The sequence below is a fragment of the Oncorhynchus keta genome, chromosome 31 (assembly GCF_023373465.1).
Source record: "Oncorhynchus keta strain PuntledgeMale-10-30-2019 chromosome 31, Oket_V2, whole genome shotgun sequence".
Classification (NCBI taxonomy): domain Eukaryota; kingdom Metazoa; phylum Chordata; class Actinopteri; order Salmoniformes; family Salmonidae; genus Oncorhynchus; species Oncorhynchus keta.
Genome location: NC_068451.1, coordinates 14,134,577 through 14,162,153, shown reverse-complemented (window position 1 = coordinate 14,162,153; position 27,577 = coordinate 14,134,577). Strand labels below are relative to the sequence as shown.

General features: G+C 42.8%; 1 protein-coding gene and 1 long non-coding RNA gene across 10 annotated transcripts; one reads left to right on the top strand and one right to left on the bottom strand.

Moving 5' to 3' along the window:
• The first annotated feature begins 529 nt into the window (after positions 1-529).
• Positions 530-25,893, top strand: LOC118364508 (tropomyosin alpha-3 chain-like). 8 transcript variants are annotated; one of them, XM_052489652.1, is made up of 10 exons: positions 530-658; positions 1,924-2,049; positions 11,687-11,820; positions 12,264-12,381; positions 12,557-12,627; positions 13,280-13,355; positions 17,788-17,850; positions 17,966-18,035; positions 18,199-18,277; positions 19,225-19,243. In XM_052489652.1, exons 1-10 carry the CDS (start codon positions 545-547, stop codon positions 19,226-19,228), a joined length of 855 nt encoding a protein of 284 aa, XP_052345612.1. In that variant the 5' UTR covers positions 530-544; the 3' UTR covers positions 19,229-19,243. The 8 variants fall into 8 exon arrangements, with proteins under 8 accessions (XP_052345612.1, XP_035601992.1, XP_035601991.1 ...); XM_035746099.2 differs by lacking the exons at positions 13,280-13,355; positions 18,199-18,277; positions 19,225-19,243 and adding exons at positions 14,028-14,103; positions 24,402-25,893; XM_035746098.2 differs by lacking the exons at positions 18,199-18,277; positions 19,225-19,243 and adding an exon at positions 24,402-25,893.
• LOC118364510 (uncharacterized) lies at positions 25,881-27,514 on the bottom strand. Of its 2 annotated transcripts, XR_004821598.1 has the most exons (4): positions 27,331-27,514; positions 26,751-26,902; positions 26,380-26,509; positions 25,881-26,296 (listed from the first exon to the last, which is right to left on the bottom strand). It is a non-coding gene; the product is annotated as an uncharacterized LOC118364510 (long non-coding RNA). The 2 variants fall into 2 exon arrangements; XR_004821597.1 differs by having other exon boundaries at positions 25,881-26,509.
• Between the last annotated feature and the right edge of the window lie 63 nt (positions 27,515-27,577).

Below are 27,577 nucleotides of genomic sequence, written 5' to 3'. Positions count from 1 at the left end.
AAGAGTTTGGATCCTATGATGAGACGCATCAAAAACCACATGTAACTGTTCCTTAATAATGCAACTTTGAACTTGTACAAAGTTCAAAACGATAAATAACAAAAGTTAGTTTTAAACATAAAAGGTTTGACTGCTGACTGGATCATGAAAATAAACATGGGTTTGTTTCACTTGATGGGTCCCAGGCAAATTCCAAAAGCTTAGTTGGGTTCATGTCATTAAAACGTTGCTTAACCACTGGCTAATTTCTTGCATGTGTGTTCCATGTCCAGCTATTGAAAAGTGACACCCTGATAGGGAATGACTGGCTGTCAGGATTACAGCTTTGTCAACCAACAGTTAATTGTCTCCCCCTCCACATTGAATGAGCTCACCTTTGAGACCATGTACATTCTATATCAGGGACTGTCCTTCTACTTCCGACATTTGATTCTTGTCCACTTTTTTGGTCTCACCTTCCTCCACATGTCTTTTATCTCCATTTCTCCGACTGATTTACAACTTATCTTTATTCGCCTCGTGAGCCTAACCAAACACAGGCAATATGGAGGCCATCAAGAAGAAGATGCTGATGCTGAAGATGGATAAGGAGACTGCTCTGGAAGCGGCTGACCAGTCCGAGATTGACAAAAAGGCAGCTGAGGATAAGAGCAAGCAGGTGGGGACACTTAGCCCAGCTTAGCCTAGTATTCTCAGTATAATTCAAGTTAGTAAGTAATTAGGTGATTCTAACTCATACACAGTCGATTAACTTTGCTAACACAAGTAGGCCAACAATCGCTAAGATGCTAACCATAGCTTTGTTAGGGGAGGTAAACTGAAGGTTAATCTTGAGCTCAAATTCAAAATGAGTCTGTCAACACTGAATTTAATAAGAGTATTTAAAAGCAAATCATTACATTGAGAAGGCAAGCAACCTATGCTCACACAAAGTGTTAGTAACAATAAATAACACAAATTATAATAATTATTCTACAAGCTAGTATATGTTATGGCATATACCATATTTATTAACTATGTGTATGTTTTTTAAACTCAATGATAAAAATATTTAGGAAGTTCAAGGCGGAGTTGTTTGAAGAATGCAAACAAATTATCTTGGTATTTCTACCGAAATGTAGAGAAAAATATCAAAATGACAAATCCCAATTTGACAGCCAGGAGCCTTTATAAAGGCCTAAACTTAATTGACAGATAGTCACAGGAAAAGACAAAGAGAGACATTATATCCGGGTCCTAAAGTGATTATCGGGTTCCAGAGAGCTCTATAATCTATATTAAGACCGTGCGTGTGGGTATTCATCTTGACAGTGATAGCTGTCCTCCTGTCCCCAAGTTGGAATCCAACATTAGGGTTAGGAACAACGACAAGGACAGACAATAGTGTTACACAGCAGTCCAGGTACGAAAGCTGAGAGCCTGGGGATATTAATACCCACAATGCATTGACACTGTAACCCCTCAACACATTCATTCGGCTACTCATACTTGTGGATGTTTGGGATAAATTGCTCATCAAAAGCGACCAATCAGTATACATAACATTCCAAAAGAGTCTTGTTCACTAAGTAATGAACTGAAGCCCGAAATATGTGCTACCTAACATGATTGTTTGCTCTAATCTCCCAATAACTTCAATGAATGGTTTTGTACTATGGAAATATGTTTTCGGAAACATTATGATGTTGACCTCTCCTTCTCACATCTTGCTACTGTATGTGTGGTTATTTCCACTCTATAGCCTGGTCTTCACACATCTTGGCTTGTCTTACTCTGTGTTTCTTCCCTTTAACCATCTGCTCATACTGTATCTCTCCCTCACTCTATTGTCCTCTCCTTACTGTCTCTCCATCTCCTCTCTTTCTGCCTGTTTGTCTCTCTCTTTCCCACTCTCCTCTATCCGTTGTTCTTTCCCTCCGTCAGCATGACGATGCATTGATCCAGATGCAGAAGAAGCTGAAGGGGACTGAGGATGAGCTGGACAAATATTCTGAGGCCTTGAAGGATGCCCAGGAGAAGCTGGAGGTTGCAGACAAGAAAGCTGCAGATGTAAGTTCTATTGGCACGCCAAAGAAACTTCCCTCTCACACCCACAGATACAAACAAGGCCTCTCTTCCCATCATCTCAGTTTCCACACATACAGGTCAACCTGTCAGGCCCACAACCTTTCTCTACCTTATTTTGATCCCTCTCTTCCTATCTGTCTCATGATAATGATGAAATGGTTTTGTCAGGGAAGCACTCCCCTGATATAGCACATCCACCTGGCACACAAATAATTTGCCTTCTTATGGCAAAGCCCTGAGAAGGCTCTCCTATGCCAAAATACCATGGGGTTTAAAATAGGAGAGGTCAGAATGGTGGGGGCAGTCACCAACGCTCTGGATAACATGAAAACAGCCAAACCAGCTCTGCTAGAGCAAGTAAAATGGTCAGAGTGAGGTGTTCTCTCATTTATGTCTCGAAGTAGCTAGCAAGCTAGCTAACTTTAGCTAGTTAGCTTGGGTGCTTGAATGCCGTTGTGAGGTCAGAACGCTCAGATCAACCTCGACTCTTCGGCCAGAGACACTCCGAGAGCGAAAAGCTCTGAATTTACAAACGGACAATCTGACAAAGCTCTGGATTTATGAATGCCCAGAGCGCACTCTGAGTGAATTTGCAAATGCACCCATAGAGACAATGCTGTTAAACCCCCCTGCTGGTTCATACCATGTGGTAGATAGGCCCTGAAGAAGAAAAGCAGTAAGAGACCTTGAGAGGAACCAGAATCCTGGCTCGTGTGGCATCTCAGACAATCTAATGGCATAATGTCATGACTTGTGGTCTCAGTTGCCAGGACAGAATATCCCTTCAGTCTTTAGTTAGTCTCGAGGGACAGAGACACAACAAGACATTAGTGAGGCAGGAGACATCCACAGTCAGGTGGAGAGATCTACATGTACTACAGGGGCCATGACAAACCCTGGCGTGTGGCGTTCTGTAACCACACAACACAAAGCAAAATGGCCATCCTGGGTCAGGCATAAAATATATACTGCTTCCCCTCCTCCCCTACCAACTGGCAAGCCCCACCCCCTGCAGTGGCATTTTGGTGCAAAGGCTCTCGGCATCCAAGAGGGGGTGAAATTGATTTAGACAGGGTGTCACTTTGCATAGCCAGCTGGCTACAAGCACCCAATGGGGGATTAGTGTTAATAGTGTCGCCATGTCACTGCTGTTATCACCCCTGTCATCATTGTGTTCCCAGTGACTAGGGAGAGTGTAGTGGGGACGGTTAATATCGTTACACCTTCAAACTACTAGGGTTCAAATGTCATTGACACTCCCAGACTGGTGTAATCTGTTTTGGAGTTGTGGGGTGTCCACTGCTCCTTTACTGAGGATTAGGGACACGTTTCAAACGATTGGCTTGCTCTTTGTTGAGATAATCTTTCCTGGAACATTGTATTGGGAGACGTGTGGGTGGTACACATTACTTTCTCTTCTAATGGAGTTGCTAGCGTTTCCTGACCCTTAATTAAATGTCAAGAGACATAAGAAACAGGCAAGAGATCAACTGCAGTCTTTCTGCCATTGCACTGCCTGGTGGTTAGGAGTTACAAAGGCAGATCAAAAGAACTCATCCAGTATCCAATTATCATTTGATTATTTAAATAATTATTTATTCAAAATAAAATGCAACGCCACTCGTGCTGGATCAGCCGACATGTGCATAGCACCAATGAGTGATTTTATTGCAGGTGCCGAAGATGGATATGGCTCGTGCGAACTTGGTAAAAAACAATAGATCATTTTTATTCAGACCTTTTTTGGATGCACATAAGGGGTGCGTCTCCTCAGACCGGGTACTGGTTCAGCCAAAGACTGGCTATTATGTGTAACCATGGGGACCTCTAGTGGTTAGACAAGCCATTCTCAAGTCCACATACAACTTGACATATGCACTTGTCAATGACAATCACCCATGGACCATGGTGCACATTTCTGGATACATGGGGCAAAAAGAGTAGTAATAAGCAAATTAAGCCATCTCACACCTATTGAATACCATGGAATGAATCTTTGCATACACTAAAACCATCACGTACAACATTTATACCCTGCAAGATGTGTCACCTGAGCATGGGCTAAAAGCAGGCGTCTCAAGCCAACACATTTCACAATTAGCCAGAGCATTACACGGCAGTATACATCTTCTTTATGCTAAATAAAACCACTCACTGCTCTCCAGTACAAATAATGGCCTGGCCAGCTGGTATATGCAGCTTGGACAGATGGCCCTGTGAGCAGAGGGCAGCCATCCAAGAGTGCCTGGAAGAGATGGGCCATGACAAAGCACTGCAGACAGGACCTAGACCTATAGTGACAAAAGTAATACATTAAAAATAAAGCTATAGCTTCAGATGAACCGTATTGCTACCCACTGGCCACACTAGTTGAATCAACGTTGTTTTCACGTAATTTCAAATACATTACGTTCAACCAACGTGGAATAGATAGACGTTAAATTGACGTCTGTGCCCAGTGTGGGGGTTGCAGCCTGGTCTCATAGGCTACACGTAGCATACTAAAGGTATATCCAAGGTACTCAAATTAGTATGATAATTCACAATTAGCCAGAGCATTACACGACAACTTTACATAAGACAGATAGTTGCTTAGGGAAAAAACTAAATGAAGGTGGTTGCGAGATCAAATCTCATCACAGACAATTTTATAATTTTAGCTAATTAGTCACTTTTCAACTACTTACTACTTTTGAGCTACTTTGCAACTACTTAGCATGTTAGCGAACTCTTCCCCTAACCTTAACCCTTTTAGCTAATCCTTCCCCTAACCCTAACCTTTACCCTTTAACCTAACTCCTAAACGTATCCATAACCCGTAGCCTAGCTAACATTAGCCAGCTATCTAACATTAGCCACCTAGCTAGAATTTGTACTATAACATACATTTTGCTAATTCGTAACATATTGTACTTTTTGAAAATTCACAACATATTGTATGTTTTGCAAATTCGTAACAATAACACTTTTTTCAAATTCTTAACATATTTTACATTTTGCTAATTCGTAACATGTAATACAAATTGTAATTCGGAACATATCATGCGAAATGGGTGATGGGCATCCATAAATTAATACATACCATACGAAACTTAACATTTCATCCACCCTAGTCATAGACTGTTCTCCCTGCTACCGCACGGCAAGTGATACCGGAGCGCCAAGTCTAGGTTCAAGCGGCTTCTAAACAGCTTCTATACCCCCAAGCCATAAGACTCCTGAACATCTAATCAAAAAGGCTACCCAGACTATTTGCATTGCCCCCCTCCCCCTCTTTTACACCTCTGCTACTCTCTGTTGTTTTCATCTATGCATAGACACTTTAATAACTCTACCTACATGTACATATTACCTCAACTAACCGGTGCCCCCGCACATTGACTCTGTACTGGTACCCCCTGTATATAGTCTCGCTGTTGTTATTTTACTGCTGCTCTTGAATTACTTGTTACTTTTATTTCTTGATCTTATCCATATTTTTTTAACTGCATTGTTACTTAAGGGCTCGTAAGTAAGCATTTCACTGTAAGGTTGTATTCGGCGCATGTGACTAATAACATTTGATTTGATTTCATACTAAATTGCGTGTCTCAGATTTACGTACATAATAATACGAAATATTCTGAGACCAGGTTGAGCTACTAGCTAGCTCTAAATATGACAATTTATTGGTTTACTGTTTCATTGTCTTTGCGTTGGAAAACTTTATTGCATTATCATTTGGTTAAAATCAAAATTATGCGGTGGCGGGAATATATATATAAGGCGTCAGTTCCCCTTGACAGGGCGGAGTAGACCGGAAGCGTGCTGTCTGCTGAAATAAGGAAGAGAACGAGGCAACTGAGCAGTGGAGGGAGAGAGAACCGTCTTCTTTGCACAGCTTTTCTCCAAATTCTTAGGAATTTCAGTATTCATTTTCAATAGACAACTGGAACCACCGTCCATACATTTAGCTTAAAAGGAAAATTCTACTTGTATTCACCTTGTTGGAACTGCCTTTCGAACCTATAGCATTTATTTTAGCCGCTAGCTAGCTAACGACACTGTCTGTCCATATCGACACATCGAGGTGAAAACTTTGGTTTACAGTTTTTAGGCTAGTCTAATTGATTAATTCGGTATAGTTATCAATCGAACTGCGTGAGAGTTACGTTTTTATGCACATTACATTTGTCTGCCGGTAAGAATTAATTTGGACTATAAGCTGACTTCCTACAGTGAGTAACGTTAGATTTGAAAGAAACAAAGCTCTGTTCTAATTTCCAGTTTGGACTCGTTGGCGGGGCGTTGGTTTGTCTGTTCGTGAAAACATCGCATCGGGAACGACGTTTGCCAGCTTGCAACTAATCCAACTGGAACGATTAACGTTAGCATCCTGCACGAGCTAGTTAATAGAAACGCGTTTTCAATCGTTGCAAGTTAGCTAGCAAACAAAATCAACGTCAGAAAATGGCCAATAGCATCGATGCAGTGAAGCGAAAAATTAAAGTTTTGCAGCAACAGGCGGATGAAGCCGAGGAAAGAGCTGAGACTTTGCAAAGACAGGTTGAAGAGGAGAAGCGGTCAAGGGAACAGGTAACGTTGACATAACCTTCCGGCGTCTGCCAACGTTAGGCCTTGAATAATCCATTTGCTAGGTACAGGTTTTAGCTAGATGCATTGATTTATGATGCTATGGCAACTTTACAGTATCGTTTGAACTGAACCCCCTAGGCAGTTGGCTGGATAGCTACCGTTAGCACCTATTTTTGTCGGGTTTCTTCAGCTGGCTCAGTCCAATAGCCTCATTGGAGGTGAAAGAAATGTGACAAATTCCTGCTAAATCAGATAGCTGGAATTGGGCGTCTTCATAGAGAGTAGACTCATCGTGGATATAACCAGTTTTAGCATGGCCATTGTGTCATTTTTAAAGTAGTCAACGGGGTGGGGTTTCCTATGGGTTGGGAGAAATCGGTCCATGATCAGACCATTGTATTCAAATTGGGTCTTATGGCTTGTAAATGGATTTAAGCTATAACAGCCATCTAGAGGCCACAATAAATGAATGAGACAATATTTGGTTCAGGACTCCAGCACTACAGGTGGCGGTAAACCTCCACTATTAGCTTTCTATTTTTTTTAAAGACAAGAAGAAAAGTGACAGTGAATTTGGTTTCAATAGATGCATAACTGACTTGCCTTAATGTTTTTTTAAGAACAAATTCTTATTTACAATTTTGTTCGTAAACTAGGGTTGCAACCTTTCACACTACCAATTAAGGGACGAAAGGTGGCGTGCCAGTGCACGGTGATACGGGGGTGGTGTTGTGTGAATGAATATAGTGTATGTTCTTATTCAATTGGAAAGGCAAAAATAAATTATATTCAATTTAGTCTATAGCTTTACTAAAACTGTAAACTTTTGTGACTAAACCTCAAAATAAAATATCAAAGAAATCAATTTGGACCTTTACAGCAAGAAATAACATTTCAAATGCAAAAAGAGGGGCATGAGTCACTCACCAAGTCTGCATTTTTTCATGGATATTTTTTGATGCTCTTGGCTGATTAAAGCTGTCTTTTTGCATAGACAGAGAAGTCCTTACATGACAAGTCACAGTTCACAGATATTTGAAGTTAATTTTTGATCAGGTCTGTGCAGCATCTGTTTCTTGAGTCTGACCATTTAATGGTCATCACAGAGAAAGTCTGCTCTACAAAGGCATTTGAGCCTGGCACACTTGAGGACAAATGTGTATTTCCTCCCAGCTAGCACAACTCTTCATAGTTGGTCCATACTGACTGTCTGTCATTTTGAGGGCAACCACCACTCTCCAGGTCAGTGAAGGAGAGTTCCTCATAGAAGCAGATCGGTTTCAGTTTCACCATTACTTTTTCTGGTCAGAAATCAAACCACTTGTCAATGTATGTAATGACAGTGTCATAGAACTTCACAAAGCCCTTTTGCTGCTTGGACCTTGGTGCTGACAATTGTTTGTCCCATCAGCTGCTTGGTCTGGTATTCAAAAAAGCTGTCCTGTTTCTGCTGAATCATCTTCATTTTGGACTTCCTTAAGTTGACATTGGCATTGTCTTCTGCGTAGGCTGTGATGTCTAATATCCAGTTCATGCTTTTCCAGACAGTTCATCAGAGCTTGATGTAAGCCATTTGCAGTTTCATCACTGTCTTCATAAAAGTCAAGTAACTTGCACTGCACTCCATCAGATTCTCACGCACACTGGAAACATTTTTCTATTTCTCTTGTTTGAGGCATCACTGAGAAATACACTGGCTCACCTTTGGTCGGGGACAGATCATAAAAAATATCCCGCACAGTCTTTGGTCCTAAAACATTCATTGTAATAATCTCAGCTTTTGTTCTTCCCAAGTGCATTTTCAAAACATTTGAGTCATGAAACAAAACACCGTTAAGCTTAACAAGACCGCCGGTACTGTTGTGGCTGAGTCTGTGTTTAACCGTATGGTACACATGCAAGGCTTCTCTTGCTGAGATTTTTTGTCTTTTTCCGCATTAGACGCCACGAAGAATGCACCGATATTGCTAGCACCTTTAGCAAGTGTGGCCGCCTTGTGCATTTGTGTGGATGCATGCCGAGTTAGGTCATTCTCCCCTCCATGGCCAATTGAGAATTCCCGACGGCATAAAGTACAGAAAGCTTCCGAGTCACCACTGACGGGCTTCACCCACTTTTTTTTTTTTTGCTTCCCGTTTGTTGTAGTAGCAATTTTTTTTTATTGCAGGGTTATCCATATTTCCTTGATATGCCAAACTGACTGAACAACATAAATTACTTAGCAGGGTTTGGCGTGTTTACGCTATACTGTGATTGGATGAATATACGGGACAAAGCAATTTAGCCCAATATAAGGGACATCCTGGCTAATACGGGATAGTTGGCAACTCTTAAAACAACCAACCCGTCTATGGCGCAGCCCATGCTGTCGCAGATGCAGCATGGCACAGAGACAACGATGGGTCCTTGATCCATCTCTATGGATGTCCTGCATTTCCAATTATCTTAAGAATAATTGTTCCCAAAGGTCTTAGTCTTTCATTGAATGGATGTTTTACTTGTGCAATGCTATTTCCAAGATGAATGTTGGTCAAATGCTTTAATAGTTTGTATTTCAGTTGTCCCTGTATTTCCCTGTTCACTGGAATTTAAAACGTTTGCCTCCTAGGCTTGGCCCTCAACTTGCCAAATTCCTCCTCTCTAAGCTCACTAGTAGCTAGTGATGTAAGCTCCTGGGTTGCCACACAGTGCAACATGTATTGCGGTTTAATGGCGCATTACTTTGGCCCAGGCCCCAGTTGTAATTCTATGGTTAATTTGGTCACACGCAGATGATACAAGCATGTCTGTTTTCTCCTTTCATCCCATGATAAAACTCCTACAAGACACGCATGCTTTCACTATGTGCTCGGTGTCTTTTTCAAGGAGGTACACAAGTGTTACTGTTATTTGGAGCAAAACCAATGCAACACAGTAACTGATTGGATATAAACGGCTATTCAAGAGCAATTGACTGAAATAAATGGCCTTAACAGTGGAGTCATTTTTCAATGAGAGCGTCTCTTGGTCTACAGTTATACTCTAGCACAGAGGCCCGCGTTGAAAGCGGGTGAGACAGAGCGTGAGGCTCCTGTGGAGTCATTCTATTATGGTGCACAGGAAGTGTGGTTGCCAACTGATTGTGGTGGGGCTTTTTTTGCCACTGCTGTCAGAGGAAATGACAACTGATGACTAAAAAAAGATGTTGGTTATGAGTCGTGTGTGTGTGTGTCTTACCTAGAGGAAGACAACCTGACAATGAATGTTTGGCCCTTCTCCCACAGAATAAATCATCAGGCCTAGTCTGGAGGAGTTGTTGTATCAGCCTTCTGGAAGTCAACAGTATTCAGAAATGCTACTATTCTACATGCGCTACTCTGAAGACTCGGATCATGTTGCATCTTGCTCAATGGGTGTACAAACACTAAACACCACCAAGATAACTAGACGCCTCATTCTCAAGTCTAGAGCTGAAATGTCTCTGCGCTACAGCGTTCTCCATAGAGGAATTTGAAGGTGCATACGCATGCTCCTCACTTCCAATAATCTAAGAACCATGGGTGCAAAATACCACCTCCAGAATGTGCTTGGTCAGACCGGAAGAAGCTAACTAATAGCACTCTTGTCTTTGGTGACAGAAAGCTATTTCAGGGTGTGAGGGGGTGCCGATTTGCATATCTCTATGGTGCTGGCCTACGTTGGCGAGAGGCCCATTTCTCGTGAAGGCTGTCAAACACTTGCATGCCAGTGCCATGGCAACCGGTTTGACTGTGCTCCGAAGTCGTTCTTTCATGCATCCACAGCAGGTTTCCTGTGGTTGTTGTGTGTGTAGTAGGGGTAGTTAAGGGTTGCCGTATACATCTAAAAGGTGCTGTGCTTTCATTGCTTAATGCCCCCCTTCTGTTTTCAGTTTGGTGCTCTGTCTCAATATTGCAGCGTTATATTTACATGGTGTTCATCTGACAGATGGTCTTACCCAAAGCCATAGAGGAGAGCTTGTGGTTTAACCTAAATGGTTCTGATACTCTTTGCAGACATGCTTCCATGGCCGTCATGCTAGCGTCTCCTGGCCAGTATTTGTAAACAGTGGCAGCAGCATCATGGTGCCCAGCTCTATAGTCAAACGCTTTACCCATTTATGATTTGTCTCATCCAGATTTACTAGATGGTACATGCATACAATTTAGCAACTTAACATGGAGGTACTACAAGTAAGACAGTCCTAATCTTCAATGTGCTTCACAGTATATACTGAGCTGTGTCAGTGTTGGCCTCCTTCTGGTCCATCTTCTGATCTGGCCATCTGGTTGTGGCTATCTAAGGCTTAGTAAGCCTTCTATCCTTTTCTCACTGCTCTTTGTCTTCCGCTTGCTATTTCTCTGACACCGCATTATTCCTCTGTTCCAAGGCATGGAGAGTGAGAACAGGCAGGCTACTCTCTACAAGGCACTAAAACATTTAATCACTGTGCTTTAACCTTTCCCTCATCCGTCTCAGTGCATTTTCTCTCTCTCCCTTGTTTTTCCATACCCGACCCACCCAGGGTAGGCAGCACAATCATCTAGGCTGGTGTGCCTAATTAGTGCCATTCATGGCCATGGAGACCACTGGCATGTCTAACCCATACACCAGCACATCAGTCAGAGATTTGCTGTGTGCGTTTAGTGTATCCAACTCTTCTGGTGATGAAGTGTGACGTGTTGGTGTCCATTACAAAGACTCTGCGAGCACACACTTTCCCAGCTCTGTTCCAGTTCTGTCGAGAGCTGCTTTCTCTCTCTCAACCACACATCCAGGCTGCAGGAGAGGTGTATCCTTTAACAGGCCTGTGTGTGTCTGAGTATAACTGCCGGTTGTTATGTCATAGTAACTCTCACACTACCAGTGTTATGTGATTGTAGGCCACATCTGTAATCCTTCTCTATCAAAGGCTGAGGTGGTGTGAAATATGTCCTTATCATTTAAAGGTACCGGTATGTCATGATGTGTTGTCTGTTTTGGAAGAGGTGTCTCAAATGGCATTTGTGAGCTCATGGTGTACAATAACCTCTCTGTCCACATCCAGGCTGAGGCTGAGGTGGCCTCTCTGAACAGGCGTATCCAGCTGGTTGAGGAGGAGTTGGACAGGGCCCAGGAGAGACTGGCCACCGCTCTGCAGAAACTGGAGGAGGCAGAGAAAGCTGCAGATGAGAGCGAGAGGTGTGTGTTTTGAAGGGGTGGAGGTGGGGCGGTGTTCTCAGTCTTCACCGGGTCACGCCACTTCCTGTTGTGAGACAAGGTCATTGATGGGTGTGAGCTGGAATTAGCCTATTTGAGGGTGTACCCTGTGGATAATTTGTCTATATATATGCTAGGCTTGTCTATATATGCTAGGACACTATTTCACATACAAAGATGTCAGGGGGCAGTGTGTATCAGTGCCCCTCCGATCTGGCCTGCATTATAGGGTCCTGACACCACATATCAGCAGAAGAGAGCTGTGGAGGTAGTTTGCCACCAGACTATACAGAGAGATGTGCTCACCGGTTTTTCTCCTTCAGTATTTCCTGTGCCGAAAGCTAAGGCCTGCAGTACACTGTAATATGGTAATTAAGGCCAAAACACTTTTTTGACACTCATTCCTTGCCCTCTCTCTACCTTAGGGGTATGAAGGTGATTGAGAATAGGGCGTCCAAGGATGAGGAGAAGATGGAGATGCAGGAGATCCAGCTGAAGGAGGCCAAGCACATCGCTGAGGAGGCCGACCGCAAGTATGAGGAGGTGAGCTGATCAGAGCCCCCCCCCCCCAACAAACACACGGTCACACATTTAGAGCAAGGCTCTGGTGTGGCTCCTGAAGAAGTCTTGGACCGTGCATCACCACTTTTGTTCTCTCATTCTCTTGCTCTTATCAAATGTTTCACTTCCTTTGCTCTCTGCCTTTCTACCCCTACAGGTGGCTCGTAAGCTGGTGATAATTGAGGGTGATCTGGAGCGTACAGAGGAGAGGGCGGAGCTGGCCGAGGGGTGAGTCGCTTTCTCACATAGTTAATCAATATCCCTGTACCTCTCCGCTACAGTCTTACACTGCATCTGCTTAAGCTGGTAGCAGAACACATAAAAACACACCGGTTCCATCACTCTTACACTGCAGAAGTAAGTTTAAAGCCACAATGTGTTTCAGCCACACCTTTTGCATGGCGTTACTTAACTGGCCTCAACACGGCTTTGCCTGACTGCACGATGCTCTCGTCACAGTAGGAACTGCACACCTACTTATGTCACTTTAAAAAAAACACTTTTCATGTTTTGACGATTTGTTACTAAACGTTAAACTGGAGGTGTCTTTACTATGCAACTGAACGATACTGTTACTTTTGCAATTACCTGTAGTATAGCTGTAATAGGAAATATATATTCAAATGTCTGCTAGCACTAACTTGGACTAGCACGCTATCATTAGTGTAAAAATAGGAATGCCGCAACAGTACCATGACTATCCAATCTGTTCTCCCCCTCTCCCCATATGTATGTGCCTGTATGTATGTGTCCTGGGTTTACCATACCGACATGTCGGTTACCATTTTCTCTTTCCCCTCTATCTTGTCTTTCTCGGTCATTCTCTTTTTTCTGCATGCGCTTCCGTGTCATGTGACCCCCCCCTCCCACTCACTAACAGCAACGCCCGGAGGTTGGAGGAACAGCTGAGGGGTTTCGACCAGTCACTGAAGAGCCTGCAGGCCTCTGAGGACAAGGTACCACCCCCCTTTCTCCCTGTTCTTACCAACGACAGGACACAATGGTGCCTTATGGGGACCCTCAACGGGTCTGACTGGGGTCTTCATTATAGGCATCCATAAACATAACCCTCTGAACCTGGTTTATGTGGACCAGGAATGCACACAGGGATTTGCAGTCCTCCTACCCTCGCTAACATAAAGTCCTACGTTTATCTAGCTGCACGACTAACTGCTGTAATTGTATAGCTGCTGCCTCCGCGATCCTTTCCCCTTCTCGTGTGTGCTCCTTTTCACTTCTCCTCCTCTCTCAAACGCTCCGCATACCATCCGCATGAATTGACCCGACCTACAGGCGCTCCATAATCCAAGTTTAGTAAGAGTATTTGACCACAAACAAGTCTGTTTTGTATTGTTGAGATATGATTTAGTTTGTAGCAGAATGGCTGTGGTCTGGGTCCCATTCCGAGGTTAAAGTCCATGCCTTTCTCTCCTTGTTTTTCTTTGTAAATCTCTCCATCTGTTGTCTCTACCCCACCCTCTAATTCCCCTGTTCATTGTTACATGTCTTTTCCTTGCCCCTCACCTTATCCATTGACCTTTGTCCTCATTTCCCTCACTCCCTCTTCCTCATCTTCCCAAACCCTGCCAAAACCCCAAATGAACTGCAAAAAAAACTAAATACTGCAGCAAATGTGCCGAGTTGGAGGAGGAGCTGAAAAATATCAGCAATAACTTAAAGTCCCTGGAAGCCCAAGCTGAGAAGGTAGGAGGGAGGGAGGGGAAACCCTGCATGCTTTTTGAACTGAATGTAACTGCACCCAGGCCAGTCCTGGAGACAACTACAGGTCCATTGACCACCTAAAACCCTCCAAAGCCATATTGATCTGAAATGAGTTGCTGGTGAATTTCTTTAACTACAATATGATTACCATAACCCTGGATGTTGTGCATAAGCTGAATTTGAAGTGTTTGGTGTCCTTTTAAGAAGGGATAAACTTAGTATTCTGTAACGTTTTAAAAGCATGTGTACTGGTATATGCTACATAATGCTTGACTTTAGTCCAAAATGTCATGTGTAATCAACTTACTTAATTTATCAAAGTAGAGGCAGACCTGTTTGCCTTGTAACGGTGTCTGGGTTTGCGTCCCGCCCACAGCCTCAAAGTCAGTTTGGTTTCAGACATCCCCCAGAACTTGGTTTGGTTCCTGCTTATGTAACCACGATCTGTAAAATAAGCTGATCTCTGTTTGGATGAACTGACCAATCAAACTGCCAGCATCACAAATTCCCAGGCAACAATGAAGTTAGACATGAGATTGTTTGGAATGTAGAGAGACAAGTACTCTAATGGCTCTAGAAGGCTTGCCAACCCTGAGGAAATTCCAGCCCCATGTTTCAGACACACAGATGTTCTCTCCTGTTGCCATTTAAAAGGTGGAACGAGGAAGTACATACAAGCAGGCATCAAAACCAGCTCACCAGGGACTCTTTCCTCCATCCTGAAAACTCTCTCATCTGAAGAGGCCCAGGACTGGTTCTAACTAGAGGTCGACCGATTATGATTTTTCAATACCGATTATTGGAGGACCAAAAAAGCAGATACCGTTAATCGGCCGATATAAAATATGTATATATATTTGTAATAATGACAATTACAACAATACTGAATGAACACTTATTTTAACTTAATATAATACATCAATAAAATCAATTTAGCCTCAAGTAGATAATGAAACATGATCAATTTGGTTAAAATAATGCAAAAACGTAGTGTTGGAGAAGAAAGTAAAAGTGCAATATGTGCAATATGTGCCATGTAAGAAAGCTAACGTTTCAGTTCCTTGCTCAGAGCATGAGAACATATGAAAGCTGGTGGTTCCTTTTAACATGAGGCTTCAATATTCCCAGGTAAGAAGTTTTAGGTTGTAGTTATTATAGGAATTATAGGACTATTTCCCTCTATACCATTTGTATTTCATTAACCTTTGACTATTGGATGTTCTTCTCTGCATTTTAGTGTTGCCAGTAACAGTATAGCTTCCGTTCCTCTCCTCGCTCCTCCCTGGGCTTGAACCAGCAACACAACGACAACAGCCACCACATCAAAGCAGCGTTACCCATGCAGAGCAAGGGAAACAACCACCCCAAGGCTCAGAGCGAGTGAAGTTTGAAACGCTATTAGCACGCACTAACTAGCCAGCCATTTCACTTCAGTCACACCAGCCTCATCTCGGGAGTTGATAGGTTTGAAGTCATAAACAGCGCAATGCTTGACGCACAACAAAGAGCTGCTGGCAAAACGCACGAAAGAGCTGTTTGAATGAATGTTTACGCGCCTGCTTCCGCCTACCACCACTCAGTCAGATACTTGTATGCTCAGTCAGATTATATGCAACACAGGATATGCTACATAATATCTAGTAATATCATCAACTATGTGTAGTTACCTAGTGATTATGATTAATTGTTTTTTTTAAGAAGTTTAATGTTAGCTAACAACTTAGCTTTGCTTACTGCATTTGCGTAACAGGCAGTCTCCAAGTGGAGTGCAACGAGAGGCACGTCGTTATTGCGTTGGAATAGTTAAGGTTGCAAGATTGAATCCCCCGAGCTGACAGTGAATCTGTTTTTCTGCACCTAACGAGGCAGTTAACCCACTGTTCCTAGGCCGTCATTGAAAATAAGAATGTGTTCTTAACTGACTTGACTAGTTAAATAAAGGTGTAAAAAAAAAAGAATGCCGCCCAAAAATACAGATTTCCGATTGTTATGAAAAACTTGAAATCGGCCCTATTTAATCGGCTATTCCGATTAATCGGCCGACCTCTGGTTCTAACTAAGGTGTTTCAGGGCAGGGGGGGAGTCTGCATGGTGGTTGTCTGCTGTGGCGTAATCCTTAAATACTTCTAGATTAGAGGCCACACCCTGACTTTGCAGCTGCAAGAATGCATACCCCCTCCCGTAACCCCCAGGGTGATGATACTGTACTGCACTACACCAGTGCTCTGTAGCTCAGGGAAAGAGGCCTTTTCAGCAAACTCCCATTGCCAAACGAGTGTCTGCCAATGATGTCATCCGACGAGAGAAGCCGGTTTTGTTTTCATTCTTCTCCCACCCAAACTCTAGCTACATTGAAGCTGCACTAATGGACCGTTTTTCTCTCAACTTCCCAGGCATGTTGAGTCACACTCAGTCTACACACCTCTCCCTCATTCTCTCAAAAGTTTTGATGAGCCCATGCCTTCCCACTGCACTGTTGCAGCTCAGTCCGCTCAAAGGTGGTAGTGAAGATATTTATAACTAACCCAAGATAGTTCATCTGTGTCGTTTACAGTGGGAGCAAATTAAGCATAGTGGGTAGAACGAGCAAGGAGTTAAGCCAAGCACGAGCTAGCAAGTTCCTATTGGTGCGTTGAAGCATATTTCCAATAGGGAACGCCTTCGCTGAAGTGCGTCTGTTCACAAACTCAATTCGACCTTGCACTCCTAAACAATGCAATTTAAAAAATAAATAAAAAACCTTTGGCAAAGTATCAGTCTGAAACTTAGTGCACTGTCTTTAACAGATTCTAGATTTGGGGACTGACATGTCAGCCCAGCTTCACCTAGTTCCATCCTCACTACCTGTGACTGGACTTCCTCTTGCCACCATATTTTGTGGTGAGAACATTCTAAACGGATAGCCCCGTGACATGTCTGGGTTACCCCTTCTGTCTGGAGTTTCGATCAAACCCGCACAGCAGCCACATTTTTAAAAGCTTTTGACCAGACTGAGTACTCAAGAGATGAGGAATAATAAGTATCAGTTTCTCCTAATTGTAGGCCAACCCACTTCCCAGGGGGTTTCTTTGCAGATTAGTATCTGTTTCTCATTAGTCACAGATGTCGCCCCCCCACCCTCTTAAAAATATATATATTGCATAGCACACATCTGCTAGAGGCTTCCAAATGGCTGTGGTCAAAGGCACTGCATCTCAGTGCTAGAGGCGTCAATACAGACCCTGGTTCGATTCCAGGCTGTATCACAACCATCCGTGATTCTGAGTCCCATAGGGCGGTGCACAATTGGCCCGGCGTCGTTAGGTTTTTGGCCAGGGTAGGCTGTAATTGTAAATAAGAAATTGTTCTTAACTGACTTGCCTAGTTAAATAAAGAGGTGGAAAGATGTTAGGGAGAGACAGTTAAATGGAGTGCTGTTGTAAGTCCTAGTTAAGCCTACCAGCTACCTCTGATAGCTGAAAACACATTAGAATTATTGTTCTTGTCGCTCTGGCTCCACTAATGTGCAGCGTTGATTCGACTCTTTCTACTACATGACACAAGAATCCTGGCTGTTCTATGTGAATGCTCTGTGCTATCCTGAATAAGCCTGACGACTCCCTAGTGCTCCCAACGTGTGATTCTCTGATTGGCTTTTCTTTCTTCCTCCCCTTTTGTCCCCTATAGTACTCCCAGAAAGAGGACAAGTATGAGGAGGAGATCAAGATCCTGACTGACAAACTCAAAGAGGTGAGAGACCCCGGAAACGTCTATCATGAAGCTCTGAATGGATGACTGATGCTGTGATATGTGCCTGTATTGCTATGGTGGGGGGGTTTAATGAACTTGTGTTACTTTCCCATAGGCTGAAACCCGTGCTGAGTTTGCTGAGAGATCAGTGGCCAAACTGGAAAAGACCATTGATGACCTTGAAGGTAGGACTCTCACTCGCCATATTGTTGCAGTTCACAGTACAGTTATAAGGTGTTATAAACTGTACTCTCCTGCTTGTGCCCTCTGGCTTTGTCTTGCTCTCCATCCCCCCTTGGTGTACATCTCTCCTCATCCCTTTCTCCTCTCCCCTCTGTGCGTCCACAGATGAGCTCTATGCACAGAAATTGAAGTACAAAGCCATTAGTGAGGAGTTGGACCATGCCCTCAATGACATGACCTCCATGTAAATACTAATTTAGATGCCTGTTGTGGTGTGGGTTGAACTGGAGTGTGCTATCGTGTGTTAATAACAGTATGATTCAGTAAACGTATGCAGACTGTCATAAGAGGATGGATCAAGTTGAGTTGCTAGGGAACTATTGTAGTGGAATGTGCTCTGGTAGCCTTTGGCTGTTTGTGCTGGAAAATGTATTGAGGCATAGCCTACCATGTACACACACTTCCATGCATCTACACCCATGCACACATTCCATTTTATTCTGACTAGGGATCGATCGGCACATTGTAGATACAAGCATACGGTAGCTACAAGTAAATCTGCAGTGGTAGAACGTTTCCTCAAACCTTGAGCTTTCCCCTTCACCCACTTCTGCAATGTAACGGATGTGAGCTGTCACCTTGGCAATGGCACAACACAAGGCACGAACACTGATACTTTATGTAGATATGGCTCACATGCTGTCACAGGCCTACTTATCCACATGTAAATGTGGACACAAGTTATCTTTTTATGGATTTCAATGCCTTTGACTAGTCTAGCTCAGGGATTCCATTTGGAACTATTGGGTTGCAGCTTGTGTGTATGTTGGGCGATTTCTTTCAGTCTAATTATATTACGAGTTTGAGTATCCCGGGGTTCTACCGTAATACACTTAAAGGGCAATTCCACCACTTTTTAACATCATTCATCTCCAGCACCAAACCGGTGTCTACATGTTTCTATGAATAACTTAAATGTGCTGCCTTCACATGTTGACACTTATTGTGCTGGAGATTATAAAAACCAGGCTGAAAAGTGGTGGCATTGCCCTTTAACTCCGGTCACGCTTGGTGTGTTTTGGATTTGCATGGATTACAGGTTTGCTGTGAGTTTACACCCCATGACGACAACCATGGTGTGTCAGTATTATTTTGAAGCGTTAAATTGCCATTGCTCCGTCTCTATTTCAGATAAATTGGACTCGTTAGATTTCTGGAAAACCCGATACACCCTGAATTCAGTCTGCCTGAACTGCCACAACGGTTGCGTGCTCTCCCTCTTTTCCCCCCTTTCCTTTCTAGATAGAAAGAACCATACCCTCCTCCTAGTCACCTGTGCCTTTCTCTCTCTCATCTCCCTTTGTCATTGGCCCAGTTGCGGCCAACACGCTGGCTGAGTTTCTGGGTTAATGCCTTTCTTATTTTCCACCTGTCCTTTCCTATCTGTACTACACTGCTCGCTCTGACACTCATGTTCACACTCTGTATTTGTGACTGTCTCTCTGTACCTAATGAAGAGGGGGGAAAAGAATGCCATGGCATTAGTCTCTGTTCACTGCTTTTTGGCTGTCCACACTGTCTGGGCTTCATTGGTTTCACTCCACTATGCTTTTTGGCATGGTTTTGCATCACCAGCGGTGGGTCAGTATTTAATGCAACCCCCCTGAAAATAAATGAGTAAGGGGAGGTATTCTGAGCAAGAATTTTATCACAAGCATTAATGTGGGCACAGTAAGTACTTGAAATCGTTATGAATGAATGTTTGGCTAGAGACACACACACACTTTTTAAATATGTCCTGGTGATCAGAGCAGATTTAGTCTTGCAGACCAGGTTTGTGTAATCCTAGATTACAGGTGTGGAACAGACCCTTACCTTTCTCTCACATGTTCACCCTTCTGAGTCACGTCTGCTAAAGTGACCCAAAAGAGGAAAGCTCAAAACAGATTTGCAGGTGAATTATTATTGAAACTGCAAATATTGTATTTTTAATGTGACCTGGCATCAGGAACGTTACTACACGTTTATTTGTAGATAAATTGACTCATCCTTGTTACTAAAGCAGAAAAGCCTGTAATAGTGACTAGCTCAGTCAGCGTTGGTATTCCAAACCGTGTCAGTACGCACAGCATGGTTATTGTACAGCTAATGCTACAGTAAGTAGTTAGACAAGATGCCTAAAATGGACTATTCAATGACATCAAAATGACATGCCTGTGGTTGCACAAAATGAGTCGCATGAGCCGTGACTTGTCATAATGCAAGATATTAACTTGGTTGACTTAAGTCTACAGAATTCATTACACACCCATAACTAAATACACAGCCTTTATTACAACCTTATGTTTGCTATCTTGACACCATAGCATAATTATAGCCAAAAAAGTCAATCTTCAGTGGTGCCATTTTGTATAAAGGTACTGGTGAGATTTTTGAAATAAAGACCAATTAATTAATTGTTTTAAAAGTTATTCTTAACATCTGCAGTTTGAACAATTAGTCACCCCACTACTGTTTTGGTGAAGGGATGAGGCTGGGCCTCCCGAGTGGTGCAGTGGTCTAAGGCACTGCATCGCAGTGCTAGCTGTGCCACTAGAGATCCTGGTTAGTCCACAGGCTGTCGCAGCGACCGGGAGATCCATGGGGCGGCGCACAATTGGCCCAGCGTCGTCCGGGTTAGGGGAGGGTTTGGTCTGCAGGGATATCTTTGTCCCATCGCGCTCTAGCGACTCCTGTGGTGGGCTGGGCGCATGCACGCTGACGAGGTTGCCAGGTGTACGGTGTTTCCTCCGACACATTGGTGCGGCTGGCTTCCGGGTAAGCGGGAATTGTCAAGAAGCAGTGCGGCTTGGCTGGGTCGTGTTTCGGGGGACGCGCACGACCTTCGCCTCTCCCGAGTCCCATCGCTGCAGCTCCTGTACGGACAAGACTAACTACCAATTTGGATACCATGAAAATGGGTCATAATAAAATAAAGGGTGAGGCTGGAGAAATGCAACTACTTTCAGAATCATATTAGAGAGCGATGGATGTCAGGACTGGCCATCCATGATATAAAAATCATCGTTTTAACCATGTTTTGAGGCTTTAATGGTTATTTACAATTACATCGTTTACAAACAATGGCATAAAACATGCTTATATTTTGGGTTCTGATGAGGTACGCCAGCTGTAACTCGCTCACGAGGCATTCATAAGTTATGTTCTTCAAGAATCAATAGGTTTAGCCAATCAATCTTAAGTAGACAATGTAAGTAAATTATTACCAAATGATTTGTTTCCATTCAGGGGAGAAAGACTGCCCCCATACACCAGATGTATGTCCTTGAGCCATCTTAACAGACTTAATTGAACTTCGATGCGCTATTGAGTCTTAATAGAAATGAATTTTTTCAAGTGATTGATAGCTTTGTCCATTTATTTTTTTATATACCTTTTTGGTAGGCTAGATAAGAGAACAAGTTCTCATTTGCAACTGCGACCTGGCCAAGATGAAGCAAAGCAGTTCGACACACAACACATGGAATAAACAAACATACTGTATATAGGCTTTTTCTACTGTATGTGCAAATGAGGTAGGGCAATAAATAGTCCGTGGTGGCGACGGAATTAAACACTGGAATGGTAGATGTGCAGAAGATGACTGTGCATGCATGTACCAGTCAAAAGTTAAGGCACACCACCTCATTCCAGGGTTTCTTTATTTTGACTATTTTCTACGTTGTAGGATAATAGAAGACATCAGATCTATGAAATATCACATGGAATCATGTAGTAACCAAAAGTGTTAAACAAATCAAAATATATTTGAGATTCTTGCCTTGACAGCTTTGCACACTCTTGGCATTCTCTCAACCAGCTTCAACTGGAATGATTTTCCAACCGTCTTGAAGGAGTTCCCACATGCTGGGCACTTGTTGGCTGCTTTTGCTTCACTCTGCGGTCCAACTCATCCCAAACCATCTCAATTGGGTTGGGAGATTGTGGAGGCCAGGTCATCTGATGCAGCACTCCATCACTCTCCTTCTTGGTCAAATAGCCCTTACACAGCCTGGTGGTGTGTTAGGTCATTGTCCTGTCGAAAAACAAATAATAGTTCCACGAAGCGCAAACCAGATGGGATGGCATTTCGCTAAACTTTCCCTTCCTGTGGCGGCCCTCATGAGCCAGTTTCGTAGGGCTTGATGGTTTTTGCAACTGCACTTTAAATTCTTGAAAATTTCCAGCTTGACTGACCATGTCTTAAAGTAATGATGGACTGTCATTTCTCTTTGGTTATTTGAGCTGTTCTTGCCATAATATGGACTAGGTATTTTACAAAATAGGGCTGTCTTCTATATACCACCCCTACCTTGTCACTACAGAACTGATTGGCTCAAACGCATTAAGGAAAGAACTTCTACAAATTAACTTTTTAACAAGCTAACCGTTTAATTAACTCATTCCAGGTGACTACCTCATGAAGCTGGTTGAGAGAATGCCAGGAGTGTGCAAAGGGTGGCTACTTTGAAGAATCTCAAATAATATACATTTTGATTTAACACTTTGGTTACTACATGATTCCATATGTGTTATTTCGTAGTTTTGATGTCTCAACTATTGTACAATATAGATAAATAAAGAAACCCTTGAATGAGTAGATGTGTCGATGTTTGACTGGTAGTATGTAGTCATTGTTTCCATCTAGTGCACCATGACTGTGCTACTGCTAGTTATAAATCTAAACAAGGTGGCTACAGAAATTTAAGCAGAAGCTGGCTGAGTGAATGCATTGCTAGCTGACTTGCGAGCTGACTTTGCTAGTATGCTTTTAAATATTTTTCATGTTCACGCCAGCGACGATAATGGGTCTCCCTCCAGTTTAGGCAACGTTGGCTAGTAAATTACCGATCTAAAGTTGTGATGAATACCAAATAAAGCTACATGTTGAGAAACCTAGAGATAATAGCCATACCAGCATATCAACCAATATGCTGTTAAGTAGTCCTATACAGTTGAAGTTTACATACACCTCAGCCAAATAAATTTAAACTCAGTTTTTCACAATTCTGGACATTTAATCCTAGAAAAAAATTCCCTGTCTTAGGTCAGTTAGGATCACCACGTTATTTTAAGAATGTGAAATGTCAGAATAATATAATTTTCTTTCATCACATTCCCAGTGTGTCAGTTTACAAACTCAATTAGTATTTGGTAGCATTGCCATTAAATTGTTTAAAAATGTTTTGGATATCCTTCCACAAGCTTCCCACAATAAGTTGGGTGAATTTTGGCCCATTCCTTCTGACAAAGCTGGTGTAACTGAGTCAGGTTTGTAGGCCTCCTTGCTCGCACATGCTTTTTCAGTTCTGCCCACACATTTTCTATGGGATTGAGGTCAGGGTTGTGACAGCCACTCCAATACCTTGACTTTGTTGTCCTTAAACCATTTTGCCACAACTTTGGAAGAATTCTTGTGGTCATTGTCCATTTGGAAGACCCATTTGCGATAAAGCTTTAACTTTGATGTCTTGATGTTGCTTTAAAATATCCACAATTTTCCCCCCTCATGATGCCATCTATTTTTTTGAAGTGCACCAGTCCCTCATGCAGCAAAGCACCCCCACAACATGATACTGCCACCCCCGTGCTTCACAGTGCTTCAGTTTTTTCCTCAATAACGATGGTCATTATGGCCAAACAGTTCTGTTTTTGTTTCATCAGACCAGACAACATTTCTCCAAAAAGTACAATCTTCATCCCCATGTGCAGTTACAAACCGTAGACTTGCTTTTTTATGGCAGGTTTAGAGCAGTGGCTTCTTTGCTGAGCGGCCTTTCAGGTTGTCGATATAGGACTCATTTTACTGTGGATATAGATACTTTTGTACCGTTTCCTCCAGCATCTTCACAATGTCCTTTGCTGTTCTGGGATTGATTTGCACTTTTCGCACAAGTACGTTCATCTCTAGGAGACAACGAGTCTCCTTCCTGAGCGGTATGACGACTGGGTGGTCCCATGGTGTTTACTTGCATACTATTGTTTGCACAGATGAACGTGGCACCTTGAGGCTTGAGGTGCTATACCGTCTTGTGGAGTTGCAGAAATAGATGTCCTACATCTTCTGTCAGCTACAGCAGAACTCATTCCTTTTTTATCCTTGACAGTTATGTATGTGACTTGTTTTCAAAGTAGTCTTGTACTGATTTGATGCTATCAGGAGGTTTTGTCATGTGGATTGACATGGTTTAGCCCTTGGCGTTGCTCCACTATAGTGTAGTAGACCTCTTACAAAACTCAAACACCAATTTAACATCTCAATGTCTACGTCCTCATCTCACCACCAGGAGGATCCTTCGCTTACCTTCATTCTTTGTTTTGATTTACAGATGCGCTAGCCAACGCCAAGGAGGAGAATGTCAACATTCACGCCACCCTGGACAAGACCCTGGAGGATCTTAACAGCTTCTGAGCGGCTACTGGACCTGCGGCATGGCCCCTCCACCACCACTTACTGCTCTACCCCCTCACCTCTGGCCCTGTCTCTGTCTGTGCTGGCTGACTGTTTAGTGGGGGGTGGGGGGGGGGTGATAATTGTTTTTGGTCACGGTAGCACTTTCTTCAGTCCACACCTAGCCAAACGTTTCTCCCCAGTAGACCAAATGGCTGACCGCCTCTCCCACATTCCACCCCAGTATCTGCGGATGCTCTCCTGATGAGCATCTCTTTTGTTTTGGTAGCCTCTTCATAGCATTATTTTTAGTCTTAAAAGGGCAACATTTACTCAAGCACCCACATCTTAAGTGTTTCACAGGTTTCTAATATTCACATTCCAGCTTAGGTGTGGGATTTGTGTTTTTGAGGCCATTCCTATGATCTTTCTTTGGATGTTAGTTGGAAGCGTTTAAATACATTGAGGCGCTTCTCTCCTGTTCTGATAAGAACCCTTAAGGGGATATTTGGTGTCCACTGGGGCACATATGAAGGTGGCAAGGGTAATAACTCTTACCTAATTATGTCTCCCTTTTGGAATGGGACCACCATTCAATAACTCTCCCTCTGTTATCCCCATCTGAACCACTTGCCCTACCAACGTATCGCCTCAAACTCTTGTCCCCCTCTAACCACTCACCTTCTGCTGGAACATCCTTACACAAGCACTGCATTTCTACTGTGCCAATGCCCAGAGGGTCCACAACTGTGCTACCTTTTGTCAAGGATTTTGTGATAATTTACAATTATGGGCTGGGGAATTAACATGTTTTTCTTATAAGGGAGAAGTGTTTTGTTTAGTTGCATGACATGTTTTTGTTTTTATCTGGAGTCATTTTCCAAAAAGGGCCATTGTCACAAGTTACTGTAAACTGTTCCCCCCTTCCAGTTTACTACTACTACCCCCCCCAAGATCAGGAAGTTTAATTGTGAATGAGTCGTGGGTCATTGAAGGGATATAAATGTCTTATAGCTTCAGACAGAATTGGATGCAGATATTCTAGCCAATTGCAGCCTTAGTCCTCTAGGCTAAATGTTATTTTTTTCCCCCAATAAGATGATGTAGGGGAGGGGTGTGATCAGCCAATCACTACGCATTCCACTGCCAAAATGGAAGCATAGGGGCCAATGAATAGGGAGAAGGGACACAAGGGTATTATCTAGACTTCTTATCAGTATAGACTATTAAACTATTTTTTTCTGAAAATTAAGTGAACTGCAAACCTTATAATTAATAAAGAAATAAAAAGTATTGCATCAAGTTTAACTGGAACTCTTCACTCAACACTATGGGTGTAAACATTGTTACCAGTAATGTTTTGATTGTAATCATGACACAAATGGACACACTTAAAAAATAAAGAACCATGATTTGTATTGACATTCCAATTTTTGTATAGTTTTTTTTTTTCAGTTTGATACCACTCCAATTTAGGTGCTGCTACTACCTCCATGTCTACTTTAAAATGTTATGAACTAATAATAATAATATATGCCATTTAGCTGACGCTTTTATCCAAAGCGACTTACAGTCATGTGTGCATACATTCTACGTATGGGTGGTCCCGGGAATCGAACCCACTACCCTGGCGTTACAAGTGCCATGCTCTACCAACTGAGCCACAGAAGGACCATACTAACACTTACCCTGCTATTAGAACATTGATCATGTCTGTGTCTAGTACATTTCAATTGTTGAATGGGTGTGCAATGCAGTATTGCACTAATTTTACCATGGGTAATCCAATCAAAATCTACTCCTTGGTCGAGCCCACATTCAGACCATCTATTCCTGCAGAGAGAGAGGGTGTGGTGTTGAAGTATTGTATTTCTCCGAAAGTGAGGAACATATCACTATCAGTGTAGGTATTGCACCTGTTGTGAACTCCCAGCCCCTCTCCCTCAGTGTCTCTTCTGAGTCCTCCACCCGAACACAGCGAGACTGACTAGGATACTCCCTCCAGAACCACTGCAGATCTGATAGATGTCATGTGTCACTCACAATCTGGGGCACAATAGAGATTAGGGAAGGTATATTGGTAGAGGACAATACATGATGCTTCAACTGCTCATCAGGTAGGGCCTTTTTTTAGTCATGTTCAAACTCTGACTATGCAGATGGTCAGTTTCTAATAGCAATTAAGACCTGACTCAAAGACTTGCGCTTGACATAAATCATATATGGCGGGACTTGGCTTGTTTGTTTCTCCATAACAGTGGGTCAATTGAGAATTTTGTTATCTTACCCAGATAGGCTGGTGGGCTGCCTTGATGGCCACACGACAGAAGAACCATGGGTCCTTCTCCCTCTGCTTCTCACCCCACGGATCATGTCAGCACGGTACTTCTCCTTGTACTCCCCTGCCCCCAACAGCTCCTCAAAGTCCAATCCATGGTCCTGTGGGTAATATAAGGAGGCAGTAGTGGTAGTGTTCCTCCATTCACTCGTGTGTATTGTAGACCAGCTGGGCATGCAGGCTTTTGTTCCTGCCCAGCACTTAATGTCTGATCGATTAACCTCATCAAGGCAAGATGATCTGAATTAGGTGTTGTATTAGCTGGAACACAAGCCTGCACACCGAGGATCGGCCAGGATGATGTAGCACAACTGTACAGAAATATCAACCTGTGCGTATTGCTGTTTGAGAGGACCAGAGATACGCAATATACAGCATACATCTGGATCTAGTCTGATATAAATTATACATGTGATAGAAATGATACATGAATCACATAGTTCAACTAATATAACATTTGATAGAGTATACAATTCAGCGATAATAGCTTTGACAAATTGGTGAACAGTATGCCAACAGTCAATAGCACCTTTTGTGAATCAAATCCCTCACGTAATATTTTCCAGATTTGTGTTTCCCACTAAATAAAAGGATGAGTTTGGGTTCCACTGTCGCCATCGAAAAAACGTTGCAGCAACCAATGTATGTGTTTTATTTTTGATACAGAAGAGCTAGCCTCTTCGTTTACACATTAACCGTACCACATGCATTATGGTTGGTTGAGCTACAGTAATATACACATAACAAGCGCCATATAATTATAACATTTGCTTATG

What these genes read in the sequence shown, in the direction of transcription:
- LOC118364508 (XM_035746099.2), top strand. Translation starts at nt 545, where the DNA reads ATGGAGGCCATCAAGAAGAAGATGCTGATGCTGAAGATGGATAAGGAG. An exon ending in GCTGCAGATGAGAGCGAGAG is followed by an intron (nt 11,821 to 12,263) that starts GTGTGTGTTTTG and finishes TCTCTACCTTAG; the next exon opens with GGGTATGAAGGTGATTGAGA. An exon ending in TGGAAGCCCAAGCTGAGAAG is followed by an intron (nt 14,104 to 17,787) that starts GTAGGAGGGAGG and finishes TGTCCCCTATAG; the next exon opens with TACTCCCAGAAAGAGGACAA.